This window comes from Vulpes lagopus, chromosome 14, assembly GCF_018345385.1.
Source record: "Vulpes lagopus strain Blue_001 chromosome 14, ASM1834538v1, whole genome shotgun sequence".
In the NCBI taxonomy this organism is placed as follows: domain Eukaryota; kingdom Metazoa; phylum Chordata; class Mammalia; order Carnivora; family Canidae; genus Vulpes; species Vulpes lagopus.
In genome coordinates, this window is record NC_054837.1 from 9,767,354 (window position 1) to 9,795,305 (window position 27,952).

General features: G+C 49.5%; 1 protein-coding gene across 2 annotated transcripts; it reads right to left on the reverse strand.

Moving 5' to 3' along the window:
* Positions 1 to 763: 763 nt before the first annotated feature.
* Positions 764 to 26,443, reverse strand: YPEL1 (yippee like 1). Of its 2 annotated transcripts, none has more exons than XM_041728913.1 (5): positions 26,231 to 26,443; positions 8,107 to 8,389; positions 5,494 to 5,537; positions 4,707 to 4,815; positions 764 to 3,574 (listed from the first exon to the last, which is right to left on the reverse strand). In XM_041728913.1, the coding sequence occupies exons 2-5, from the start codon at positions 8,221 to 8,223 to the stop codon at positions 3,485 to 3,487; spliced, it is 360 nt and encodes a 119-aa protein (XP_041584847.1). In that variant the 5' UTR covers positions 8,224 to 8,389; positions 26,231 to 26,443; the 3' UTR covers positions 764 to 3,484. The 2 variants fall into 2 exon arrangements, with proteins under 2 accessions (XP_041584847.1, XP_041584848.1); XM_041728914.1 differs by lacking the exon at positions 26,231 to 26,443 and adding an exon at positions 12,900 to 12,925.
* Positions 26,444 to 27,952: the final 1,509 nt, after the last annotated feature.

A 27,952-nucleotide genomic window follows, 5' to 3' on the forward strand; every position in this document is an offset into this window, starting at 1 on the left:
GAGGCTCTGTCCCCGGTTCTTCCCATCGCCCAAACCTCAAATCCATCAGTGAGTGTCAGTAGTGGCTCCAGAATTTACCTGGGCTCTGCTTTTTCCCATCTCGGATGCTGAAACCCCAGATCCACGCCTTGTCTCACCTGCCTCTGTTCAAGTCCTTTGCACACACCCACACAGATGCCATCTGGGTCACCTTCCCAGAGCTCCTCAGCCTGTTGGCGTTTTGCTTCCCAGCAGTCAGTGGCTCACCTCCGTGTGAGAACAAGGTCTGTGCCCCCCATGCACGTGCCCTCCGCATACCCTGCCTGTGAGTGCAGTCAGGGCCTGGGGCTCTACGGTGACCACTCAGTCCTCTGTGCCCATGGCCAGGCCTGGCCCTCTTTTTTACAACCTCATCATGACCCCTCCCGGCTACATCCTGACATCTGATAGCTGGTGAAAGGCTTGTGTCCCAGTGTCTGTGCCCAAAATGCCTCCAAGGTCCGGGTTCACCCAGGAGGAGAGGGCTGCATGCGGTGACAGCCAGGTGAACACACTTGCAGGCCACCGAGTAGTTGCTGGTGGCTCGGTGCGGGCGGAGGCCCAGGAGAGGGGGTGTCCCAGAAGGCTTCCCCTGCAGCCTTTGGGGGAGGGGGAGCCCAGGTGACCAGACCAGAGCCACCACAGGAGCTCGGAGACCCTGACCCAACACTCCCAGCAGGAAGCCAGGGCTGTCGGCCGAGAGCAGAGTGCCCAGGACAGGACGTGCGACTGAGAAGGACAGGTCTGACATTGGAAGCTTTATTGTTCAACCTCACACAGACACAGAGGACAGAGGGCTGGACATGGAGGCTGAAGGAGGCTTGTGCACGTGAGCTTGGCACTCCTGCTCAAAGGGGCAAACCTTCGGACTGCTGTCCATCTGTCCGTCCCTCCAGCTGCGCCCAGTGGCCACACTCACCTGGCCCCAGGCAGGCCCGGGCCACCCTGGCTGCAGATCCACCCAAGGGTCTTTGACAAACAAGGGTTTACATTTCTGTAGGTTGTTCCGGAATTTAGTTTTCTAGATATTAAAACCACTGAGATTTTTAAGTACCTGGTGAGGTCACCAGGTAAATTAAAGGACTTTTGGAGAAATTCCCATGTCTGATCTCACCTAGTACCTGATAGATGCCATCAAGAATAAGCGTTAAGGTACAAAAATACTATATATATGTAGATATAAAACGTCGACAAAAGTAAACCACACTTCTAAAGCAGATGTGCTGCGCCAGAAAACACTACATAGTTTTAAGTTAAATGCATTTATGGTCCTGGCATCCCCTCCCCATTCTTCAAGGACAAAAATACTTTAAATAATTTAAATAAAAGACACAGGATGATATTTACTGTTTAGGGATTCAAAAGGGTGGAACATTCCAACACTCCACCAGCATATCTGGTTGTGGTCTCGAGAATGTCCTTCCCTGGAGCCAGCTTCACGGTCTGTTCATTTGGTTTCGAAAGGAGCTTCGATTGTTTGGAAGACCAACAACAAAAAAAGTGTTAAAAACCAAAAAGTACAAAAGAAGGCCTAAGACCACTGGTAAAAATGTTTCAATGCCATCACAAAAGACAATACAAAAACCAAAGTGCTCAAATCAGAGGAGCAGTAAACTTGCCCAGAACATACAAAAGCTTTAAATAGGAGTTCAGTATGTACACAGCTCGCTCAGAAGACTTCGGAGCGACCTCGGTTTCCGTGAAGAACCGGCGGCGTCGGGAGCGCGGCCCTGTCCTGCGGCGGGCGGAGGAGCCGAAGGTGGAGGCGGCGAAGGTGGGTTTAGACGAGGTTTGCAGCAACGGGTACATGCTCCGCGGCGAAGGGGCCGCTGAGGACGGAGGTGCTTCGAGTGCCAGCTTGGGGGGGGGGGCCTGCGCGGTGGCCGGAGCGCCCCGGTGCCCGAAGGCCGCAGCTCAGCGTGACCTTCGACACCGGGGGCACGGGCTGGGGAAGCTGTACCAGGACCGGCCGGGTGCTCGGGGGCTCGACGCTAAGCTGTCCCCATCCCAGGGCCGGGCGCTGCATGGCCCCAGCTGCCCGCCTTCCGCCCGAGGCAGAGGCGCAGCCCACAGCGGCCTGGAAGGGGCTGTGCGCTCGGGCTCCGGCCTGGTCCGCAGGGGACCCGGGCCGCGGCTGCCCTTCCCTCCCCGCCTCTCTGGGCCCTTTCCTGCCCCGGGCACTGCCCCCGGGACTGGGATCTCCGGGGCTACTCCCGAGGCCGCCCAGGCCCTGGGGCAGCAGGTCGGACCCAGCGGCCGCAGTCAGGCCAGAACATCGAAAACCAAAACTTAACTGGGAATGGGTTTGGGCCTCTGTTCTCTGAAAATTGGCCAAAACCCTGCATAGTGCCCTCCCCTTGCAGAGGCACAGGTGGGTTGGAACTTTAAAGTACGTGGTGGAGACACAGGACGTAGGAGACGGCCCAGGTCCCCTCTGCGTCAGCTCAAGGGACAGAACCAGTGGGGCGCAGGAGACCCATTTCAACTTATAAAGTTTAACTGTTTTGGAAGTTTAACCTTTCCTGAAAAAATGTTAAAACCATCTCCCAAATCTCAAGTTTGGAAGTTCATCCCGCCGGTCTGGCCTCTTTTGTATGCAAGAGTAATTCTTTTTCAAGTACATCAGAGTAGAAAAGGAGATCCGATCGGACTCGGCCCAGTGCGTTAAACTCTGCGTGGACCACCCCGTCAGCGGCGGACACAGGAGCCCCGCTTCCAGAGCCCTGCCCGGCTGCAGCCCCCCGCACATGTGCACCTGCGGCCCCCTGGAATGGTCTCTGCTAACGCTCTCGCTTTCTAGATAAGGAAGCTATTGGCTTAAATAAACAAGATGTTCCATCAGACATATTTCTCTATTTATAGCTTATCTAAAATGTGATCAATGGGGTCTTCTAGTTTTGAACAAGGCTTTAAAAAAAAAGGTCCCTTGGCTTTTCTTTTTTTTTGACTTGACTGTTTCTGGAAGATTCCTACATGAGCACTATGCTTTCACAGCTCATCTGCAAGCAGAATAACCCATCTGTAGTTTCACGAATTAAAAAAAAAAAAAGTGGCCTACAGTATCCTCACTCCAAAAGAGGGGAGTGAACTCGCTCTGAAAAGCCCTTAACCCTGTGGTCCATGGAAATTCCGTTTGGTTTTCTATCAGACATGAAAGAACGCAGCCAAACTCCATCTTAAAGGCATAGCTTAGAAGAAGGTATTAACTAGGCGGTTAAGTCATCAGTCGGTTAATTCTTTCTCTAGAACTTGAGAAGTTAGAAAAAGGTCACGGAAACATTTCAGAAACAGCCATGTACGTGAACAGGACGGAGGCTGGAGGGACACCTTACCACCGGATCGGCCGGGACAGGCCAGCCCGCAAAGTTCAAGTTCAAGAAATACTGTCATCCAGGATGCTCCTACGTCTCCGTCACATTTACAGTCTCTCACAAAATAGTATTCAGAAGAGAACAAAGTTTTCACTTTACTCCCAACCATTGTCTTTGATCATGTGGGCAAGCTCAATAATAAATTTTCCTTCCTTATATTTCTGACTGCTCTCAAAGGCATGTTCCTTGAAAAAGAAGAAAAGTAGAAAGAAGGTTTCAGGGCAGGATTGACTTCACTTTTTCAACTTCATTACACTCTTGGCAAAGAAAATAAGTATGTGGTATGAAGTCTCGCCAGGTGTCGGGGGGGGGGCGCTGTCTGGGTGACAAGCCCCCGTGGGGCAGGGGCAGGGCAGCCCACCACCACGTGTCACTGCCTTACAGGTGAGCTCACGGGGAAGGGTAGTGCCAGCTTGTTCCTGAGCGTCCATGTGCGCAGGGGAATCTGGGGGTAAGGAGGGGGAGCGAGGTACTCCCCGCAGGGGCTGTAGGTAGGAGGCAGGCGAAGGCAACTCTCCCGAGCGCCCTGGGGACGGTTCCAGATGCCAGGGGGGGAGAAGGCCCGGGGATGGGCAGTGAGGGAGGAAGGGAATGGGGCCAGGGGCGGCGTGTAGGCCCCCTGAGCCCATCTCCACGCTGGCGGCCGAGTCTCCTCATGTGTGATGGGCAATAAGGCCAGAGGAACCACTGGGAATTCCAGAAAGAGGGAGCACGGGTGGCCCTGCCCGGGCCGATCAGCGCGGCTGCCGAGGGCCATTGCTCGAAGGCGGCCACCGCCCACACCCACGCGGCCAGGGCGCCAGGGACAAATCTGAGGTCAGCAGGAGGGGTGGGGATGAACGGGAGCAGGGCATGGGGTGGGGGCAGAAGCTGCCCTGGGGCTGAGCCCACTGTGGGGGTCGGCAGGGTGGGGGGGAGCAGGCCTCGGTGGGGGTGGCAGCCACAGGGGGTCTGCCGTCGTCACTACCGCAGAGTAATGTCACTAGCCACCCTGGGCCCGGCCAGCCAGTGAGTGTCCCCCGCATGGGTGGGACACGGCCCCCATTCCAAGGGACCCTCAGAGGGCGCAGGTGTGCAGGGCAGGGTCTCGCGGCCTTCCCCGCCCCCATCCAGCCAGGCTGTCACCCCCCTGCCCCGGGGGTGCCCAGGTGATGACATCATCTTTAATTGGCTCAAAAGAAATTCTATTTCAAGACACAGATTCTTTGAGGCTTCCAGTGGGAGGTCTTAACTCCTTTGCAAATTTTGTTTTCGTCTGTAACGTGTTTGGTTACTGCAGTGAAGTCCGTGCGGTCGCCGCAGCGGCCAGGTACTCACGTATTTCCACCCGAGCGTGGTCTTGCAGTTTTCACAGTAGATGTCTGCGACCGCGTGCAGCCCAGTGAGAAGGACCCTCTCCTCCGCAGGCCCGCAGCCCACGTTCACCCTGCAGGGGAGGAGGGCAGCGCTGGGGACGCGCGGTTACAGCCACCGCCACCTCCAGCCCGGGTGGTTCTTCCTCCAGCTAACCGGTCACCACAGGCACCAGAGCTCAATCCCCTGCCTCCCCTGCCCCTGCCAACCCCCCCTCCATGAGAAGGAATAGGTGGATTTCCCCGCGGGCGGTGACCCCAGTTCTGCTGTGTGGAGCGCAGTTAAAAATAACCACCCCCTAGCCCCACAAATGGGTCAAGGCCACACCGCCTGCAAGAGCAGCCCTTCCCCGAACCCCTCGGACTGAGAGAGGAGAATTCCTTAAGATCATATAAAAACACTGGCTCGGGGCAGCCCAGGGGAGCGGGGGAGGGGGGGGTTGGCTCAGCGGTTTAGCCCCGCTTTCGGCCCGGGGTGTGATCCTGGAGACCCGGGATCGAGTCCCACGTCGGGCTCCCTGCATGGAGCCTGCTTCTCCCTCTGCCTGTGTCTCTGCCTCTCTCTCTCTCTCTCTGCGTCTCTCATGAATAAAGAAAATCTTTAAAAAAAAACAAAAAATACTGGCTCATCCTAGTGCACCGGGGACTCTAGCCACACGCTCGGCTGAGTTGTTAAGCGCCCGAGCATGGAAACAGTACGTGACCTGACCATGAACACAGCACGCCTCAAGGCCATTGGCAGCAGTACTCACACAGAATTGAAGAGGTAGGCTCGTCCCTGACTTCCCTGAAAAGACTGCAAAGAAGAAAAAGTTGTAACAGATTTATTGTGGCAAGATGAAAAGTTCTGCACTTGGCGATGAAGGTGGCAAGACCGTTTCAGGTCACGGAACCCAACGCGAGTAGAGGGGCCGCCTCGTGGAGCAGTTCTGAGCAGTGCTGGGGGGGGTGGGCAGTGACCACAGGCCTCTGGGACCCTGCACCCCACAAAGGATTTTCCTTTTAAGTGGCTTGCTGGCATTAGGAATATTACAGGGGCGCATGGATGGCTCAGTGGGTTAAGTGTCTGCCTTCGGCTCAGGTCGTGATCTCGGGGTCCTGGGACCTGCACCGGGCTCCCTGCTCCACGGCGAGTCTGCCTCTCCCTCTGTGATCTCTCTGGCTTACTCTCTCTCAAATATATAAATAAAATCTTTATTTTTATAAAAAAAGAGATTTATGTATTTATTTATTCATGAGAGACACGCAGAGAGAGTCACAGACACAGGCAGAGGGAGAAGCAGGTTCCCTGCGGGGAGCCCAATGAAGGACTCGATCCCCAGACCCGGGATCACGTCCTGAGCTGGAGGCAGGTGCTCGGCCCTGAGCCACCAGGCACGCCGGGGCACTTAGGTTCTCAGCAGGACTTTCATCCTGAGGCGCTCGGTTAAGGTCAGGGCGATTTCCACCTAGCAGGCCTCTGTTCTTCAGGTAATCAGAAAATAGCTTAATGGCTTTCAAGGCTCGTTCAAAGAAGCATCTGGAATCCCTTTCAGCCCACATCACGGATCCTCGTGGGCTCGCTTCAGAAGAAGACTGTGGCGGCGCCCAAGGCCGACACCTGCTCAGGGAGGTCACCGAGCCACATGGCTGCGTCCAGGGGCCCCGAGCGGCTGTGCCTGCCCGGACTCACGGCGCCGAGATGCCCACAGCCCGCCTCGGAAGGCAACGAAGAGAGCGGGTACCGAGAACGGCAAGGGAGCCCGGCAGCCGCGGGGGCGAGAAGCCCTGCCTGTGTCACCGAGTCCACTTTACATGATGAGCAGAAATGAGACAACCGTCACTATGATCTAGTCACAACCCAAGTGGAGGGGCGCCCAGGTGGCCCAGTGGTTTAGCAGCACCTTCAGCCCAGGGCCTGATCCTGGAGGCCCGGGATCGAGTCCCCATCGGGCTCCCTACACGGAGCCTGCTTCTCCCTCTGCCTGTGTCTCTGCCTCTCTCTCTGTGTCTCTCATGAATAAATAAATAAATCTTTAAAAAAAAATAAAATATAGGGGATCCCTGGGTAGCTCAGCAGTTTGGCGCCTGCTTTTGGCCCAGGGCGTGATCCTGGAGTCCTGGGATCGAGTCCCATGTCAGGCTCCCTGCGTGGAGCCCGCTTCTCCCTTTGCCTGTCTCTCTCTCTCTCTCTCTCTCTCTCTCTCTCTCTCTGTGTGTCTCTCATGAGTGAGTAAATAAATAATTTTTTTTTAATTTTTTAATTTATTTATGATAGTCACACACACACAGAGAGAGAGAGAGGCAGAGACACAGACACAGGCAGAGGGAGAAGCAGGCTCCATGCACCGGGAGCCCGACGTGGGATTCGATCCCGGGTCTCCAGGATCGCACCCCTGGCCAAAGGCAGGCGCCAAACCGCTGCGCCACCCAGGGATCCCTGAGTGAGTAAATAAATAAATAGATAAATAATAAATAAAAAATAAATAAATAAATAAATAAATAAATAAATAAATAAATAAATCTTAAAAAAAACTAAAACCCAAGTGGTTAAGTGTTCTCCTGAGTAAAACAAGAAGCCAAAGCAGAGATTCCTGAAAAGGCACAACCTCCTGACAGACTTTGCTTCTGAAGGAGCGAGGGACCCACATAGCCCAGGAAGGCAGACCCGTGAGGATGGGAGGTTCGGCGGGGGGGGGGGGGGTCATGACCACCAGGGCAGGTGGGAGAGAACTGTCCCACTTTCCCGAGGGAATGCTCGCTCATCTACTGTGTTTGGATGGTCTTAGATGCTCATGGGAGGCTGAACACAGCCCCTCACATACCACCAAAAAGGACACAACTTAACAATCAGGAATCGGGCTGTTCTTTTCACTCCGCACAGGGTGCCCAGAGCCATTGTGTGGCCCGGTCCACAGCAGCCCTCCCAGGGGTTCTTCTGAATGATCCGATTTTCCCCCAAACCCCCATGATGGCCTGTTTTCTTCTTAGCCACTCTGAGCCTTTAACATTTTTTAATTTCCTCATTACCAAACTATTTCCACAGATTTTCTAGACTTCCTTGTATTTTTCTAGACTTCAGTGTGTCTTGGCTTTACGCTGGCCTTGCTGCTCTGACGAGTAACCTACTCACCTTGCTTTTTGTGATCTTCTGTCCCGGCTGCCTAGTGCTCCAAAACCCACCTCTGTGCAAATACCACGCCCAACATCACACCGAGATCACGGTGCAGTCACACTCAGTCACACACAAAACTGTCATCAGCGCGGCCCAGAAGGCTCTAGACTTCTAGGACACAACCAACCCAGGAAGGTTAAATGTCCACCTACTAATTAGGTATGATCATCATTAAGCGGATGGTGTCATTTTCCAGACACAAACCACTTGCCTTGGAGATCAGCTCATCGTGGTTGGCCAGGTGGGCTCTGCAGTGGACACAGCTGTACGTTCGGTGACAGTTTGGCAGATAAGCTTGGAAAGTTTTGGATTTTGTCATCTTCACCATCTCGGCTGGGCACTCCTCGCTCAGCTCAGGGCTGGCCCTGGACGAGTTGCGGCTCTGCTGGATTCTCTGACAAAAGAAACACTGAAATATGCACGCAAGAGCCGTTGTTGTTCGGAGGGCGTGTGGCACGGTCCACACAGCTGGGCCGAGAGAAAAACGTCACAACCTGTCAACGAATCAAGACAAAGCGGTGGGTTATGGAGGGAACGAAATACTTCAAGGAGGCATATTTAGGATGTGTGGGTTTTGAGGAATAGGGCAGGGGGTGCAGAGCTAGAAGATCTAATTCTTTAATATTAGACATAAAAGAATCCTCCTCACTGTTCTACCATTCTCTTTTTTGTTCTTTTAAGATTTTACTTATTTATTCATGAGAGACACAGAGAAAGAGAGAGGCAGAGACACAGGCAGAGGGAGAAGCAGGCTCCCTGTGGGAAGCCTGATGAGGAACTCGATCCCGGGACTCCAGGATCATGACCTGAGCCGAAGGCAGATGCTCAACTGCTGAGCCACCCAGGTGCCCCTCCACCATTCTAATGGTAGTTGAGAGTGGCAAGTGGACTTCTTTCACATATAAATAATTTGAGAAAAACATCTGATTAAGTACATTTTATGCCACGTGTGGCTTCAGAAACAAAGAAAAAGCAGCCAACAAGCCTGCCACCTGAGTGAGGCCCCAGCAGTGCTGCATACATCTTGTCCCAGATCATGGAATTAGTGACTCAAAGCTCTATGACATTTATGAATATGTGTGATGGATCCAGTTTAATTAATCATTAAGAAGTTACATATCAATACAGAAATAAACACTTTATAGGGTCAAATGATTCTCAAAAAGGGCACCAAGATGACTCAGTGGGGGAAAGGTCAGACCTTTCAAAAAACAGTGCTGGTGCTGGGACAACCGGATTCCCACAGGCAAAAAATGAAGTGGGACCATTATTTAACACCATATACAGAAATTAACTAAACATGGATCAAATACCACAATGTAAGAATGAAAACTATAACCTCCTAGATGAAAACATAGGGGAAAGTGTTCCTGACATGGATGTGGCTCAATTTCCTGCAAATGACAACAAAGGCCCGACACAGAAGGTAAAGGGAGACAAAAGTGGGGCAGGGCACCTGCAGAATACCAAAGAAAGAGAAATAAAAGTCTGAGAAGTATCCAGAAAGGGATACTTGCTTTCAACAGAGCAAGTTCCTAAGTAAGACAACAGAATCCAGAAGGCTGTCGGAAAAGGTACCTTTAAGATCCTGGAAGATATAATGGCTCTTCCAGAATTCTACATCCAGTGAAAATATCTATCAAGAACTCCGGAATGACATTTTCAGACAATTAAGTTTGACTTCAGTAAAATATCACTAAAGGAAGAGCAAGGATGTGCTCCAGACAAAAGCAAAACACCACTATGTAAATATCAGAGTAAAAAAACAGGAAGAGTAAGTAAAGAAGATGGTAAGTCCATGGGTAAACAGGACAGCAGGATCTTGTAGCGCTTTAAAAAGATAGCACTGTGTGGGGCACCTGGGGTGGCTCTGTCGGTTGAGTGTCCAGTTCTTTTTTTTTTTTAGTGTCCAATTCTTGATTTCCACTTAGGTGGAATCTCAGAGTTGTATGACTGAGCCCCACCTCAGACTCTGCACTGGACATGAAGCCAAATCTGCTTAAGATTCTCTCTCTCTCTCCTTCTGCCTTACCCTGAACCCTGAAAAACAAAAGATATGACTGTACTACATGACCACGATAACACAGCTTTGATGAAAAATTTCTGGAGTCCTTGTATGAGTCAAAAAAGTAGATATAAGTATTGGTTAAGCTTCAGATTCTGGTAAAATAGTGTTGTTTTTATAGAAGTTTTATCAAAATCACAACAAAACCTAACTGTATAACTTCCAGAACTACAAAGGAGGGTATCAGTGAATGATAAAATGTCAGTCTAAAAGGAGGCAAGAGGGATCCCTGGGTGGTTCAGTGGTCTGGTGCCTGCCTTTTGCACAGGGCGTGATCCTGGAGTCCCGGGATCGAGTCCCACATCAGGCTCCCTGCATGGAGCCTGCTTCTCCCTCTGCCCGTGTCTCTGCCTCTCTCTCTGTCTCTCATGAATGGATAAATAAAATCATTAAAAAAAATAAAATAAAAGGAGGTAAGAGGGGATCCCTGGGTGGCGCAGCGGTTTGGCGCCTGCCTTTGGCCCAGGGCGTGATCCTGGAGACCCGTGATTGAATCCCATGTCGGGCTCCCAGTGCATGGAGCCTGCTTCTCCCTCTGCCTGTGTCTCTGCCTCTCTCTCTCTCTCTCTGTGACTATCATAAATAAATAAATAAATAAATAAATAAATAAATAAATAAATAAATAAATAAAAAGGAGGAGGTAAGAAAGGGGGCCCCTGGCTGGCTCAGTTGGTGGAGCATGCATCTTTTGATCTCAGTGTTGTGAGTTCAAGCCCCATTTAGGCTTAGAGTTTACTTAAAAAAAAAAAAAAAAAGGCAAGAAAGGAGAGGAAAAGAAATATGATATAAAGAAGAGGACAAAAAAAAAAAAAAAAGACGCACAAAGGAAGGACAATTTAAGCCCAAATATATCAATGCTTATATTAATTATAAATGGACTAAATCCAAGATTTTAAGGTTTCTGGATTGGACAGAAGACAAAATCCACCTAGATATAATCTACAGGAGACACACCTTAAAATAAAGACACAGAGTGGCTGAAAGAGAAGGCTAGAAACCTGGGTGGTGGCAATACAGAATACGGTTTATAATTATTTGCTAAAAATGTATTTGTTTTATGTATTTCTCATATGTATGCAATTCACAATAAAGAAGTTAAAGTAGTAAAAAGATTGGGAATCTGGCTGGCTCAGTCTGTAGAACATGTGATTCTTGATGTTGAGGTTGTGGGCTTAAAGCCCATGTTGAACGTAGAGATTACTCTAAAAAAAAGAGTAATAAAAGGATAGAAAAAGATATAATATGCAAATAATAAAAGAATAATCACATAAATATATTAACATTTTCCTTAAATAATATTTAAGAGAAGGCTTTACTAGATAGAAAAATGGGCTATTTTGTAATGATAAAAATAGCAGAGAGACAAATAGTAAGTGTAAATCTTACTACCTAATAATCAAAATATATAAATCAAATACTGACATAACTGCAAGAAGAAACAGATAAACCTTTAATCAGAATAAGGTTACTGGGGATGCTCAGCTGGCTCAGTTGGTAGAGCATGTGACTCTTGATCTCAGGGTCATGAGTTCAAGCCCCACATTGGGCATAAAGCTCAATTTAAAAAAAGAATAGGGGGATCCCTGGGTGGCTCAGCGGTTTTGTGCCTGCCTTTGGCCCAGGGTGCGATCCGGGAGTCCCGGGATCGAGTCCCATGTCGGGCTCCCTGCATGGAGCCTGCTTCTCCCTCTGCCTGTGTTTCTGCCTCTCTCTCTCTCTCTCTCTCTGTCTATCATGAATAAATAAAAATCTTAAAAAAAAAGAATAGGATTACTGATTATAGCATATAAATAGGGTAGACATTACATATTTATCATAGACCTAAAATATAGCACATACAATATAAATATATTTATATTTTATTATGTCTTTCAGTGACTGATAGAATGCAAATGATTATAGGCAGAGAGGATGTGCACAATGTGATGAACAAATTGGACCTAGAAGACATTGAGAAAACTATATCTAAGAACTGCAGAATTCACATTCATTTAGAGCATGCAAACAGGGACGCCTGGGTGGCTCGGTGGTTGAGCATCTGCCTTTGGCTCAGGTTGTGATCCCGAGGTCCAGGATCGAACCCCGCATCGGGCTCCCTGTGGGGAGCCTGCTTCTCCCTCTGCCTGTGTCTCTGCTTCTCTGTGTCTCTCATGAATAAATAAATAAATCTTAAAAAAAAAAGCACACAAACATTTGCAAAAGCCAACCCTACAAGTCTCAACCAACTTCCAAGTATTGGAAATACAGTATATTCTCTGACCACAATACACTTAAGTTAGAAATCAATACGAAACCAAGAAAAAATATTCATATGCTTAGAAATTCAGAAATATACTTCTACACAAATAAATGGGAAGATAGTCTGTCCTTATGGATTTGAAGAATACTGTTAAAATTCTCATACTAGGGGATCCCTGGGTGGCACAGCGGTTTACCGCCTGCCTTTGGCCCAGGGCACGATCCTGGAGACCCAGGATCGAATCCCACGTCAGGCTCCCGGTGCATGGAGCCTGCTTCTCCCTCTGCCTGTGTCTCTGCCTCTCTCTCTCTCTCTGTGACTATCATAAATAAATAAAAAAATTTAAAAAAAAAAAAAACACAACTTAAAAACAACCTGATTAAAAATGGACAGAGGGGGTGCCTGGCTGGCTCCGTTGGTAGAATGTGTGACTCTTGATCTTGGGGTCATGGGTTTGAGCCCCACGATGGGTATGAAGCCTACTTAAAAATACATGGGCAAGGACACCTGGGTGGCTCAGTGGTTAAGCACCTGCCTTTGGCCCAGGGTGTGATCCTCTAGTCCCGGGATTGAGTCCCACATTGGGCTCCCTGCATGGAGCCTGCTTCTCTCTCTGCCTGTGTCTCTGCCTCTTTCTCTCTTGTGTCTCTCATGAGTAAATTAATAAAATCTGTAAAGAAAAATGGGCAGAGGACTTTACCAGACATTCTTCCAAAGAAGACATCCAGATGGTCAACAGACACATGAGAAGATGGCTGACTCAACATCACTCATCATCTGGGAAATACAGATCAAAACTACAATGAGCTATTACCTCACACCTGTTAGATCAGCTATTATCAAAGAGACAAAAAAATAACAAGCGTTGGCAAGGGTGTGGAGAAAAGGGAAGCGATGCCCAAGGGTCCATCGATAGATGAATAAAGATGTGGTACATATATATAACGGAATACTATGCAGTAATAAAAAAGAATGAAATCTTACCATCTCACCATGAAATCATACATGGATCAGCATCAACAGTACTGCACTAGGTGAAATAAGTCAGAGAAAGATAAATACCATACAATCTCGCTTGTATGTAGAATCTAAGCAAAAAATGAAAGGAAAAAAAAAAAAAACAGAAACAGACTCACAGATACAGAAAACAAATGGTTGGTTACCAGAGGGGGCAGGGGTTGGGAGATGGGCAAAATAGGTAAAGGGGATTACGAGGTATGAACTTCTAGTTATAAAATAAAAGAAGTCACAGGGATATAATGTACCCATAGAGAATATGGTCAGTAACTTTGTAATAACTTTGTATAGGGACAGAGGATAACTAGATTTGTGGTGGGGATCCTTTCATAATGTATGAAACTATCCAATCAAGAAGATGTACAGCTGAAATTTTGTTTTAAAGATTTTATTCATTCATTCACAAGAGACAGAGAGAGAGAGAGGCAGAGACACAGGCAGAGGGAGAAGCAGGCTCCATGCAGGGAGCTTGACATGAGTCTCGATCCCAGGACTCCAGGATCACGCCCTGTGCCAAAGGCAGGTGCTTAACCACTGGGCCACCCAGGGATCCCTACAGCTGAAATTAATAGGATACTATTTGTCAATTATACTCTGATTTTTAAAAAAGCATAATCCGAAGAGAGAAAAGGAATGTACTTCTATATACCCATGGGTCTAAGAATAATGGAAATTAAAAGATATTTTTATTAATATTATTGAACAAAAAAAAACAAAAAAATTATTGAATAATAAAATAATTACTTTCTAGTACTTAAAAGGAAATGTATAATCTTATAGGATATATATTAGAAAATATGACAGGTGGAATTAATGAGCTACACATCCTTTTAAAAAAAGATCTATTTAAGATTTTATTTATTTATTTTACAGAGAAAGAGAGCGCACAAGCACAAGCACAGAGTGTCAGAGGGAGAGGGAGAAGCAGGCTTGGGAGCCCGATGTGGGGCTGAGCAGCGAGTCCGATGTAAGGCTTGATCCCAGGACCTTGGATCATGACCTGAGCTGAAGGCAGATGCTTAACTGACTGAGCCACCCAGGCATCTTAAAGATTTTATTATTTATTCATTTATTTGGGAGAGAGAGCAAGAAAGAGAGCCCAAGTTGGGGGGAGGAGGAGCGGCAGGAGAGGGAGAAACAGATTCCAGGCTGAGCAGGGAGCCTGAGGTGGGGCTCGATCCCAGGACCCCGGAATCATAACCTGAGCCAAAGGCAGACACTTAACCGACCGGGCCACCCAGGCGCCCTTAAATATTCCTCTTTATTTTTAACGTTTACAGCAGCTTTATTCATAATAGCTGGAAACCAGAAACAAGCCAGATGTCCACCAATATGTGAACAGTTCAACAAACAGTGGTACGTCCATACCCTGGAGTACCACCCAGCTGTAAAAAGGAGCAAACTATTAACATACCCAACAACCTAAAGATTCCTTTAGGAATCTTCAGAGGCTTATGCTAAGTAAAAAGATAAAAATAAAAAAGCCAACCCCCAAAGGTGACGTACTACATTATTCCATTTATATAATATTCTTGAAGTGACAAAATCATGGAAATGGGGAACCGATTAGAGGATGCCAGGGTTAGGAAGTGGGCTGGAGGGCGGAGGAGCAAAGTGGGTGTGGATGCATAATGGCAACAAAGGGAACTTTGCTGGATGATTTTTTTTTTTAAGGTTGACTTTTTTTCCCCCCAGAGATTTTTTTTTAATTTAAAATCTATTAATTAACATATATTATTAGTTTCAGAGACAGAGGTCAGTGATTCATCAGTGTTATATAACATGCAGTGCTCATCACATCAGGTGCCTTCCTCAATGCCCATCACCCAGTTACCCCTTCTCTCCCCACCTCCCCTCCAGCAATCCTCAGTTTGTTTCCTATGATTAAGAGTCTCTTAAAAAAAAAAAAAAAAGTCTCTTATGGTTATTCTCTCTGATTTCATCTTGTTTTATTTTTTCCCCTCTTCCTCTATGATCCTCTGTTATGTTTCTTAAATTCCACATGCAAGTGAGATCATATGATAATTGTGTTTCTCTGACTTATTTCACTTAGCATAACACCCTCTAGTTCCATCCATGTCATTGTAAATGGCAAGATTTCCTTTATTGATGGCTGACTAGTATTCCAGTGTGTGTGTGTGTGTGTGTGTGTGTACGTACACACCACATCTTTTTTATCCATTCATCTCTGGTTGGACATCTGGGCTCTTTCCATAGTTTGGCTATTGTGGACATTGCTGCTATAAACACTGGGGTGCAGGTGCCCCTTCAGATCACTACAGTTGTATTTTTGGGGTAAATAACTAGTAGTGCCATTGCTAAGTCATAGGGTAGTTCTATTTTCAACTTTTGAGGAACCTCCATACGGTTTTCCGGAGTGGCTGCACCAGCTTGCACTCCCACCAACAGTAAACACCCATCTTTAGAAGTTAAAAAAGTAACAGAGGAACAACCCAAAGAAAATATGAGGAAGTAAATCAACAGGAAAAAATGTAATGCAGCAGACAAGAAAAACATGGATATACAAAGAGGATCAACAGAGCCAAAAGTTTGTTCTTGGAAAAGACTAATAAAATTGATAAAGTTTTGTTCCACTGATTGGGGACAGAGGGGAAGAAGAGGGATATAAGTAATAACCTGGCAGAAATGGAAATGGGATATCACTTTCTTTGGATGAGATTTATGTGTAACAGGATGTTGTGATCAATTTAATATATTTTAAAATGTAAACCACACAAATAAATTCCTGGAAGAAAGATAAATGAAAAAGAGGACTCAGGAAGAAACAGCAAATCTGAGTGATCTAAAAAACATTAAAGAAATGGGAATGAACCAGCTAGTTTAACCTGAACCAAACCTTTATCAGGGCAGTGCAAAAAAGAAATTCACTTTAATTTTCTTCTCATGCACCAAGATGCAAATACCCTAAATCACTTCACCAAACAAAATCTAATACTATTTTAAAAGAATAATAAAATACAATTAGGTTTACATTATCACAGGAATACAAAATCATTTAACGCTAGGAAATGTAGTTAATAAAATGTGCCGCCTATTATTCTTTCAATCTGTTTATCTCAATAGATGCAGAGAAACTATTTGACAAAATTTAACATCCATTCACAATTTTAACAACCTTCCATGCAGACTAAGAATAAAAGGGAACTTCCTTATCTGTTAAGAGACATCTATAAAAATGAAACTAACAACCCACAGTGAACATAATGCTTAACGATAAGACTCCGAAAACATTCTCTTTGAGAGCAGGAATGAATCTGGACACCACCGCCTTCCCGCAGCCCTAGAAGTACCAGCCATCTCAGCAAGGCAACAAGGCATTAAGATTAGAGTGGAAAACAGACACTTATATACAACAGTGTAACAACCCAAAGTATCTGAGAATAAATTCAGAGACCTGAAACACCTCTACGGAGAAGAGTGTAAAATTCTGAAAGACAATGAGGAATACCTGAATAAATGGAGACGTACCAAGATCAGGACCGGAAGACACTGTAAACATGTGAATTCTTCCCAAAGTAATTTTTAATTTTTTAATTTCATTTATTTGTTTTTAAAGATTTTTATTTATGAAAGCAAGCAGGGCGAGAGGCAGAGGGAGATGGGAGGTAGTGGGGGGGGGAGGGAGAGGGAGAGGGAGAGAGAGAGAAAGAGAATCTCAAGTAGACTCCATGCTGAGAATGGAGCCCAAAGTGGGATTGATCCCATAACCCAGAGATCATGGTCTGAGCCAAAACCAAGAGTTGGATGCTTAACCAAATGAGCCACTCGAGTGCCCCTAAATTTTATTTAAGTAATTTCTACACTCAACATGAGGCTCAAACTTGTTACCTCGAGATCAAGAGGAGAGCACTCTACTGCCTGAGCCAGCCAGGCGTTCCCCCAAAGTAATTTTTAAATTAAACGTAATTCAAATCAAAATCCAGAAAGATGGGGATCCCTGGGTGGCGCAGCGGTTTGGCGCCTGCCTTTGGCCCAGGGTGCGATCCTGGAGACCCGGGATCGAATCCCACGTCGGGCTCCCGGTGCATGGAGCCTGCTTCTCCCTCTGCCTGTGTCTCTGCCTCTCTCTCTGTCTCTCTGTGACTATCATAAATAAATAAAAATTAAAAAAAAAATTAAAAAAAAAATCCAGAAAGATGTATTGGGGTGTGTGTGTGTATGTGTGTGTGTGCACGCACGCATACGCAAGTCAGGGAGCCAGTGAGAGGCAGAGGATTGGATTCTCAAACTTATCCTGGAAGTGTCTACTTCCAGGAGGGACAAATTTTCCTCAACCCTCTGGGGGTCCCTGGCTGGGTCTGAAAACTAAATTGGCCAAGACAGATTAGCAGCAGCAGGACACACAGATTTTACTAAACGTTTATGTGTCCCTGGGGCCTTCACTAGAGAATGAAGACCCAAAGCAGCAGCAGCAGAGCAGGAAGCTTTCCTACCCTTTAGACAAAGACACTGTGAAGAACGGACAAGGTAGAGGGCTTTGGCCTAGGGGGCAGTCAGTCCATGGTGAAGAAGTAACTAGAAAGACAGGGCAGGTTTAACAAGGTTTGTGCAGAATTCTTGGCTCCAGACTCCCTGTGTCTCTGGTGCTCCCTCCTCCTGGTGTCTGAAGACCTGTGGCAGGAAGCGGGGGCAATGGGGAGGTCAGAGTGGCCCTCCTCTGTCATCTTCTCAACTGCCTCCAGCTTAAGGTATGCAATATGCCATGGTGACATCTTTTAGGGTGGTACGTCCTGAGGCCCTTTGCATCAAAGGTCAAAACTCGTGAGGACGCTCTTGGAGAGCGCCAAGGAAGCGTGTGCTCTACCCAAGTCCTGCCATTTGCCACTGGCATTGAGACAGAGCGGTGCTGGCACGGGACAGGGACACATGGTGACGGGACCTGAAAGAGACCAGAAACAGGCCTATGCAGAGACGGACACCAGAGCCAGCTCACTGGGAAGGAGAGGCTCCCCAAAATGGGGCTGGATGTTAGAGACGCCCAACGTTAGGACAAGAAAAAGCTGGATCCTATTTTATACCATAAACAAAAACTAATGGTTCATCCCATTTCCCAACAGAGAAAATGAGCTAGTGAGAATAGTGCGGAGGAAGATTCCCTACAAGGGACACCGCCCCCATCCCCCACCCGCCCTGTCTACACATCCATCCTCCAAAATGAAGCCGTTTCTTTCCCCACTAAAGGTCTTCTCAACCAAGTAGTAAGGGACTTCTAAAGAAGTCTGAGTATATTAGACAGTCCCCATCAGGGATTCCCAGAACCTTTACCTTTCTTTTTTTTTTTTTCTTTTAAGATTTTATTTATTTATTTGTTAGAGACGCAGAGAGAGAGAGAGAGGCAGAGACACGGGCAGGGGGAGAAGCAGGCCCCATGCAGGGAGTCCGACATGGGACTAAGCTTAGCTGATGTGTGGAATGAGAAATCAGGTCTATATTCTGAGCAAGTCCTTGTCTGGTCATCTCAGGATATTGTATACTTCTAAAAGTCATGCAGTAAAAGAAAAATATATATATATATTATGCCCACAGGGACTCCAGGATCATGCCCCGGGCCGCAGGGCTGCCCCGAACCCTAACCTTTTAAGCCACTGCGTGAAGCCCACTGCGTTTCACCAGGGATTCTCTGTTGCCCCAAGCTGCTGGGCACTCTATGAAGTTGGACCCTGGCGCCCCTCCCATGCTGAGGGAGATCGTGGAGGCAGCTCCTGAGGATGAGGGTCCGTTCGGGTGATCCCCACGGCAGGCCCCCACTTCCCAGCCCGCGTCCCACGCTGGCCGGGCAGAAGTCGCAATGCACATGTGTCCCCTGCCCCCGATCAGGGACAGCCCAGAAGGAAGCAAGGAACCTTGCCTGACTTTTTTTTTTTTTTCAACGGGCTCCACCCTTGAACTCCCAACCCTGAGATCGAGAGTCCCATGCTCCCCTGGCTGAGTGAACTAGCCTCGGAACAGGTGATCCCGGGGCGCCTGGCTGGCTCGGGCGGCAGGGCATGGGACTCTTGATCTCGGGGTTGTGAGTTCGGGCCCTGCGCCGGGTGTTCAGATTACTTTAAAAGAGTGATTTCACGGGCCGCCTGGGTGGCTCAGCGGTTGAGCATCTGCTTTTGGCCCAGCTTGTGATCCTGGGATCCTGGGATCTTGGGATCGAGTGCCGCATCGGGCTCCCTGCATGGAGACTGCTTCTCCCTCTGCCTATGTCTCTGCCTCTGTCTCTCACGAATAAATAAATAAAATCTTAAAAAAAAAAAAAGTGAGGGGATCCCTGGGTGGCTCAGCGGTTTAGTGCCTGTCTTCGGCCCAAGGTGTGATCCTCAGGTCCCAGGATCGAGTGCCGCGTCGGGCTCCCTGCATGGAGCCTGCTTCTCCCTCTGCCTGTGTCTCTGCCTCTCTGTGTGTGTGTGTGTGTCTCTCAGGAAAAAATAAAACATTTAAAAAAATAAAAAATTAAAAAAAGTGATTTCACTTTTATTCATAATAAGAATGGGGTACACCTCTCAGTTTTAGCTTGCACACAATTCTCTTTGTATGGGAAAAGGCCTTTCAGAGTGGCAACCTACCAAGGACTTTGGTTTTAAATTGCTCAGTGGCACGGATGCAGGCCCTTCCACCTCCTCAGGTGGCCCTTGCACCCCACCCCCCCAGTGTCCTCAGCCTGAGATGCCACCAGCATCCAGAAGGCCCTGCTTGTGGGCTCCTGGCACCTCTACCGAGCCTCATCTGTGCTCAGCCCTCATGGGCAACCTTTTGAAGGGTGCCTCCTGCACACATGTCTCACCATCTCTGTCCTGACCTCCTCGCCTGTCACCACCCCGCCAAAGGGTTCCTGGCAGAGCCACGGCCAGGCCTGGATTCGTGGTCACTGAGAAGAGTGTCATGTTGTGTTTTCACTAGGCTTTTGAACTGGATATCCAGGGACACCTGGGTGGCTCAGGGGTTGAGCACCTGACTTCAGCTCAGGTCGTGATCCCGGAGTCCCGGGATCGAGTCCCACATTGGGCTCCCTGCATGGAGCCTGCTTCTCCCTCTGCCTGTGTCTCTGCCTCTCTCTGTGTCTCTCATGAATAAATAAAATCTTAATAAAAAAAAAAAAAAACCCAAACACCACTGGGTATCCACTGTGGCGTTGGTGAAATCATGGCCAAGTTTTCAGGCAACCAGTGTGCAAAATAGGCTTTTACAACAAAATCTACTGGTAAGTTAGGGCCCGCTCTGAAGTAATTGAAAGGCAAGTGGATCCAGTGAATCATGTTTACTACAGGACATCATCTTTCCCCTGGGTTTGGAGGGCAGCAACCATCCCCCTGCACCCCAGAAAATATTACTGGTGAGGTAATTTTTTGGAGTGAAAACAGTATTCTGGATTCCAGAAATTTCTCTCCTAAAATAAACATGCACAATTATTTTAAGAGAACGTGAATCAGGCCCATGTCCATATGGTGCTGTTACCACACTTGTAAAGACAAAAACATTGAGAAATAAAGCCCCAAGCGAGCAGCTCTTACATTTCCCGGATGGAGTGGAGGCTGCCCGCAGGCTCTCTTCCCCGCACCCCAGGGACACCCGTTCCCTCTGCTCCCCATGCCACCCCGTCACCTCCCCGCACCGCCACTACCTGCAGGTAGGCTCCAGGCCCAGCCTCCTCTTCCCCTGAAGGAGGGAGGCACCAGGCACACAAAGCGTTCAGCCAGAGTTCACGGCAAAGGTGGAACCCCAGGTGGGTGCTCCGGCAGGAACATCCACATCCTCCGAGGAAGAGGGGGTGCAGTGGCTCTGCAGGGAAACCTCCCCCAACCCCAGGCCAGGCCAGTGCTATTCTAAGCCGCTGACCCCATGAGAACCAAATGAACTGGTTGCAACCCTAAGAGGTGGGGCTTCTTATTAATCCCACTGTGCAGACATGGAAACCGAGGCCCAGAGAGGTTACCCAATCCTCTAAGGTTGCATGGCTAGTAAAGCTGTGGATTCAAAGCCAGAGTCTACACCCTGGACCACGGTGTCTGCAGACAAATGAACCAGTGTGAACTTCACTCCCTGATGCAAATTAAAGGCAGTCTGGTAGGTCTTACAACCTAGCAGGTGGGCAGAGATCTTTAAAAAGTGGCTATCGGGGATCCCTGGGTGGCTCAGAGGTTTGCCGCCTGCCTTTGGCCCAGGGCGCGATCCTGGAGTCCTGGGATCGAGTCCCACGTCTGGCTCCCAGCGTGGAGCCTGCTTCTCCCTCTGCCTGTGTCTCTGCCTCTCTCTCTCTCCCTCTCTGTATATCATGAATAAATAAATAAATCTTTAAAAATAAATAAATATAAATAAATAAAAATAAAAAGTGGCTATCACCACCGGGGTGGGCTGGCTGACACGTAGCCATCTGGTGGCGCCTCTCAGCGCTCCTTGGGTGCACACCCCTGGACCCAGGGCCTGGGGCCCATCTCAGGCATTCACCTCTGGACCAGCGTGCACAGGTGCAGGGAACTGGACATTGCCAATAACCACAACCTATTAGAAACCATCTTGGGCAGCAGCCCCGGTGGCTCAGCGGGTTGGTGCCGCCTTCAGCCCAGGGTGGGATCCTGGAGCCCCGGGATCGAGTCCCTCGTTGGGCTCCCTGCATGGAGCCTGCTTCTCCTCTGCCTGTGTCTCTGCCTCTCTCTCTCTCTCTGTCTCTAATGAATAAATGAATAAAATCTTTAAAAAAAAGAAAGGAAAAAAAGAAACCATCTCAAGTCTGAGCAAAGGAGACTGGCGTTGCTCTGATAGACTTGGATCAGAAACACTTCCAAGGTGGGACCTCAGCCGGGGACCAGGGGAAGGGGCTTCCTTTTCTCTTCTGCTTTTTGGTAGCTTTAGGTTTTTGATACGGAAGGAATGTACTGACTGTGCACACACACACGCACACAGCATGACACGGGAAGGCCTGGAAGGCCTCGCGTCAGAGGGCAAAGGCAGGGGCCTAATTTGCCGTTGGCAGAACCAGCTTCCCTCATGCACACAGTCCGCCTTCTTACTGGAATTACAGGATCAAACACTCTTCTCCACATCTCAGGAACTGCAGGTTTGGTGCTCAGCCGACCCTCCCAGAGTGACAAGAGGATTCCTCAGTCCTGCCGCCCGCCGGCTGCCCCAGATGAAGCCCCCCTCCCCGTGGCTGCCTACCCTGCCTCGCGGGCATCTGCCCTCCACGCCCCAGGCCTCATCTCTCCCCCCTCCTGCCTCGGGTCCTGCCTCCACCGTCTGTTTCCCGTGAGACTAATGAGTAATGTGTTTGCACTGAGCCTCCTTTCCCAACGACCTCTAATGCGTTCTCTTTTATTTCTCCCACTAAGTAACAAAGCTCCCCAGAGTCGGGGCCTTGGGACACTTCCTGGCACAGGTTACTGGCTTGCGTGCTATTGACAGAGCGACAGACCAAGGCCCTACACGCCACTGCCCTTCTCACTTGAAAGGGTGGGCCCAGACCCAGAAGGCTGATGGGAGCAGGGGGACAGAAGGTGGGAACCTTAACCTAGAATGATTTCATCACAGGCTAAAAAGAACATAATCAAACATTTGAAGCCCTGTGCTGGGGCAAGAGAAGGAAAAACCAGAGATGCAAGGAGCAATCAGGAGGGGGCCAGTGCCCAGGGGTGAGGGGGCCAACGCTGGGAAGCCAGGTGCGCCACGAGGGAGCCAGTAGGCGAGGCCTGGCGAGAGACAGAGTGCCGGGGTGCAGAGGACAAAGCTGCGAGAGGGCCTGACTCAAAACCTGTTCCTCATCTCTGGAGGCTGCGGAACCTCAGGCAAGCTGTTGCCTTATCTGTAAAATGTGGGTAAACTGCAATTCACAAGGTGGTCCAGACAATCATGCGAGAGGCCATGGCACTGTTACAACAGGACGGAGGGTTGGCAAGCACATCTCCACGCCTCACAGGCCCCACCAGGGATCCTGGCCCTGGGTCTGAGGCCCTTCAGGGGCCACATCAAGGGCCCCTTCCCTGGGTGTGGACGGTGGGATGGCTCCAGGATTTCCAGTTTACTATCACCAGCACACAGCTTGTCAGGGGGACCCCAGGGTCTCTATCACGGGAGGAATGGTGATTTCTTTCCTGAATCCAATTCACACTGTCCTCCCCAGAACCCTTAGCCCTCCAGGTTTTGGTTGTTCAGCATGTCCTCCAACGTCCCCCAAAATCTCCTGTCAAAATTTCCACTCCTTAGAGGTCTTGCTGATTAGCAGACCTCACTACTCTTCTACAAATGCAAAACCAAAGGAACCACAAGTGAAGAGCATCAGAGAACGGTTTGAAAGCAGGAGGACTTCTGTTGCTCTTTTTATTTTTCAAAATTTTCATACTTTCGGGCAGCCCGGGTGGCTCAGCGGTTTAGCGCCGCCTTCAGCCCAGGGCATGATCCTGGAGTCCCAGGATCGAGTCCCACATCGGGCTCCCTGCATGGAGCCTGCTTCTTCCTCTGCCTGTGTCTCTGCTTTTCTTTCTCTCTGTCTCTCCTGAATAAATAAAATCTTTGAAAAAAAATTTTTTTCATACTTTCTACAAATGCAGGTTAAGTTGCTACTGAAGTTACGTCAGGTGCCTAGCTCTAACAGGACACATGGAAAAGGCAAAATCAAAGGCCCAGCAAGTAGAAAACAGATGTCATTCTGCAGTCCGTCGCGCCCTCATAAATTAAAGGGATAGCAATAAATAGGCAAAGTAGGCTGACTACTAGCTTAGTTAACAACAGGGCTTTCCTGGTTTCTTTGTTTGAATCAGGGCTCCAAGGTTAACAGGATCTGTGTTATTCCAGTTTAGCAAAGTAGCTTCCTGAAATACCAATTTTATATCTTCCTGGCATTAAATCCACCCAGGCAGATTCTACTGGCAATTTGACCTCAGCATTTCAGGCATTCCCAGCAGCTGAGGATTGGTTTTGCCAGCTCCGCACGTCAGAACAGCCCCGTGAGGCTGAAGTGGTTATATGTGCTACCGAATAACTAAGAATATGGCTTCTGCATATTCTAAACTAGTTTCCATTTATCAGTCTCCCAGAGGAAAAACAGACGTTAAAACTCTATGGCAGGGATCCCTGGGTGGCTCAGTGGTTGAGCGTCTGCCTTCAGCCCAGGGTGTGATCCTGGGGTCCTAGGATCGAGTCCCCCGTTGGGCTCCCTGCATGGAGCCTGTTTCTCCCTCTGCCTGTGTCTCTGCCTCTCTCTCTCTCTGTGTCTCTCATGAATAAATAAATAAAATCTTTAAAAAAGAAAAAAAATATGGCAGCCCCTCACCCTCTCCACGGTCACCCCCGCCCCTTGAAACTGGGTCTTCGTGAAACTTAGGGACAACAGGGAAGAATCAAGAACAGACTTTATAGGAACACTGCTTCCAGCTAAAGAGTTTTACACATTTCAGTGCTTCAAAGATGGTAAGGTTTAACGTCTGGATTTCAGCTACAAGAATATCTCCATGTCGGTTGTTCATTTTGGCAAACGCACCATGGCAATGTGCGACAGTAACAATGGGCAACGCTGGGCGTGGGGCATGTTGGGACTGTCTGTACTATCTTTGCAACTTTCATGGAAACCTAAAGTTATTCCAAAACAAGAAGTTCGTTTAAAGAGTGAAGGCTATTGAGGCGCCTGGCTGGCTCAGTCAGTGCAGCATGCGACTCTTATCTCGGGTCGTTTAAGCCCTATGTCCGGTATAGAGATTACTTAAACATGAAATCTTTGCAAAAAGGAAAAAAAAAAGGCAAAGGCTATTGCTCCGATTGGTAATTAAGATTATTTGGTTATTTATTTTTTTTCTTAAGGGTCCAGTAGAGGCCAGACCCTGTGCTGCAGGTCTGTGGCAGAACAGGACTTTGCTCTGGTCCTATCTCTGAGCGGTTCCTGCAAGTAGAAGACACTTTAACCCTGTGAGATGCAAGGGGAGGGAGCATAAGGTCCAGGAGAGCCTCAGTATCCGCATTCCTCAATTGTGCCACTACTGTCACCCTCCAGCCCGGGGCCAGGGGTGGGGGGAATCCCGTGCACAGTTACAAAACTCAACCACCCCAGACTCCAGCACAGCTCCCGGTGTGGAGCAAGGCCTCAGCAAACCCTTGTCACGTCTACTAGAAGGGAGCAGAGGCAAGAGGGTGCACAGGTGTGGGTGAGGGGCTCAGGTGAAGCACCTGAAAGAGTTCTCTAGAGACGGAAGCCTCCTGGAGAGGCTTGGGTAGGAGCTTAGGAGCGAGGTGGGTGGAAAGAATAACATTCTCAGCAAAGGAAACAACAGGTTAAAGTGTATGCTCTGGCTAGAAAAAGGAAGAAGAAATGCAACTGGACAAAAAGGCCTGGGGGTGGGGAAACTGAGGTCTGCCAAAGCCATTATCTCTCCAGCACGAAATTACAGCCTTTTTTTTTTTTTTTTTTTTCCATCCTAGAACTCGGCACATTATCTGGACATCAAAGATGTCAATCAGAGGCAGGCCTGGGGGAGGGGGACCCTACTTAACAGGTTTCCCAAGCTAAGGCTTCTGCAAGCTGTGCTTTAATAAAAGCCCAGCGCCGCAAGCAGGGAACTGATACGGAAGACCATTCATTTTAGTCACGATCTTTAAGTGGGCAACTTGAAAACATCCCCCCACCTTTTAATAGACATTCCTGGGAGCCCTCTTTTGTCCTCATTTCCCTCCCCGGTCCCAACATTCTTTTTTTTTTTTTTTTTTAAGAAGAGGAAAGCCTATTATCAGGCATCTCGTTCATTCTCTCGGTAGATTTTTCTCGTGGCTGAAGTAGGGAGGAGGCCGGCAAGGGAGGGAAGAAAGCGGGCAAAACCCCAGATTAGGCGTCGAGGTCCGCTCCACCCCGGGGGGAGCCAGATAACGACACATCGAGAAACCGAACCAGAACAAACACGTCCACAGGTGCGGCCCGCTCGCGCCCCGCCCGCCGGCCCAACAGGTGCCCCGGGCCCCGCCCGCAGCCGCGGGAGCCTCGGGCCGCGGGGGCAGCCGCCCGCGCAGGTCAGGCCCGCCCGTACTCACGGCCGCTCGGCGGTCCGCGCCCCGGCCCGCAGCGCCCATCCGGCCCGGGCCCCGGTCAGCGCGGGCTCGGCTCTCAGGCGGCGCCGGCGCGGCCCGGGACGCGCTGCGGCCGTTGGCGCCTCCGCAGGGCGCGAGGCATCCTCCCGCCGCCGCCCCGCGGGCCGCCTGCCCTTTGTTTTGGAGCCGCGGCCCGGCCGCGCCGCCGTTAACGGCCTCGGAACGCGGCGCCGGCCAATCAGCGCGCCGCCCCGCCCCGCCCCCGCCCGCGCCCCGCCCGCGCCCCGCCCCGCGCCCCGCCCCGCCCGCGCGCGCCCGCCCCGCGCGCTCCGCGCCCGGGAGCTCCACCGGCTCGCGCTCCGCCGGGCTGGGCGGGGGCGCACGTGCCGCGGGGCGCGCCGCGCTCCCATTGGCCGGCCTGCCGCGCGCGGCCTCGGAGCCGACCTATGAGGGCTGGAGGGCGGGGGGCGGGGCCTCGCGGGGCGGGGCGGGCTCGACGAGGATCGCGGTGCGCAAGCGCGGGCGGGCCAGGGCTGGGGGAGCCGCGGGTCACTCGCTCTCCCCGCGCGCGTGGATCGGCCGAACGACCGAGGTCCTGCGCGGGACCCGGGCATCGGGCTGTCCTCTGCGCCAGAATCCCCACCTCAGGGATGCGCGGTGGCTCAGCGCTTTGGCGCCTGTCTCCGGCCCAGGGCGTGATCCTGGAGTCCCGAGATCGAGTCCCGCGTCGGGCTCCCACATGGAGGAGACTGCTTCTCCCTCTGCCTGTGTCTCTGCCTCTCTCTCTGTGTCTCTCATGAATAAATAAATAAAATCTTAAAAAAAAATCCCCACGTCGGACTTAGGGCGGCCCTCCCCCGCCCTGGGCAGCCCCCCCCCCCCGATCCTGACACCCGCACTCTGTTCCCCACGGCTCTCGTGTCATTATTTTGTTGGCTCCCACACCTTTCCTCTATGTTTTAAAAACCATAGTATTGAAGTCACAATGTGTTTAACATTTTTATACATGTTAGCATCCTTTAGATCTTGTTTCTTTTTTGCATTACAGTGTATCTGTGAAGATCTGTCCGTGTCTTTGGAGGAGCATTTGATTTATTACTGTGCTTATAAGGTCTCTGGATCCTGTCCGTTTGGCCAAACCTAGCCATTCTCCTGGCAATGTCTCCAGCTCCCCTCCTTTTACAAACCTGGCTGCAGGCTGGGACCTCATGATCCTTTTTCTTTTAAGATTTTATTTATTTATTCATGAGAGAGACACAGAGAGAGGCAGAGACACAGGCAGAGGGAGAAGCAGGCTCCATGCAGGGAGCCCGAAGTGGGACTTGATCCAGGGTCCCCAGGATCACACCCTGGGCCAAAGGAGGCACTAAGCCACTGAGCCACCCAGGGATCCCCCCTCATGATCCTCTTTTAAGATGTGTTTCACAGAGGAGTGTTAACCATCTTCATTGATGGTTAACCCTTTCAGATCTTCAGTTTCTGACTTTCAGGTGTTCAATTTCCAACCCGGGTAGGGGTGTTCCTTTCTCACAAATTCTCAAGATTCCTTAGATTGTCTTAAATATTAAGCTTTTGTTGTTTCTGCTACCACAAATATCTTTTCTCGGCCAAGTCCTCTGTTGAAAAAAAAATCCTAATTTTTATGTGAGTTGATGTTTATATGATTTTGTATCCTGCTTTGAGAAGGGGGACTTTTCACCTATTGCATTTTGATGAAGGATTTTA

Excerpts from the sequence above, each read along its gene's own strand:
- YPEL1 (XM_041728913.1), bottom strand. The coding sequence starts at position 8,223 with ATGGTGAAGATGACAAAATCCAAAACTTTCCAAGCTTATCTGCCAAAC. Across the intron at positions 4,816-5,493 it reads GCCTACCTCTTCAATTCTGT|GGTGAACGTGGGCTGCGGGC; the intron begins GTGAGTACTGCT and ends CCTCCCCTGCAG. Across the intron at positions 3,575-4,706 it reads CCACGCTCGGGTGGAAATAC|GAACATGCCTTTGAGAGCAG; the intron begins GTGAGTACCTGG and ends TTCTTTTTCAAG.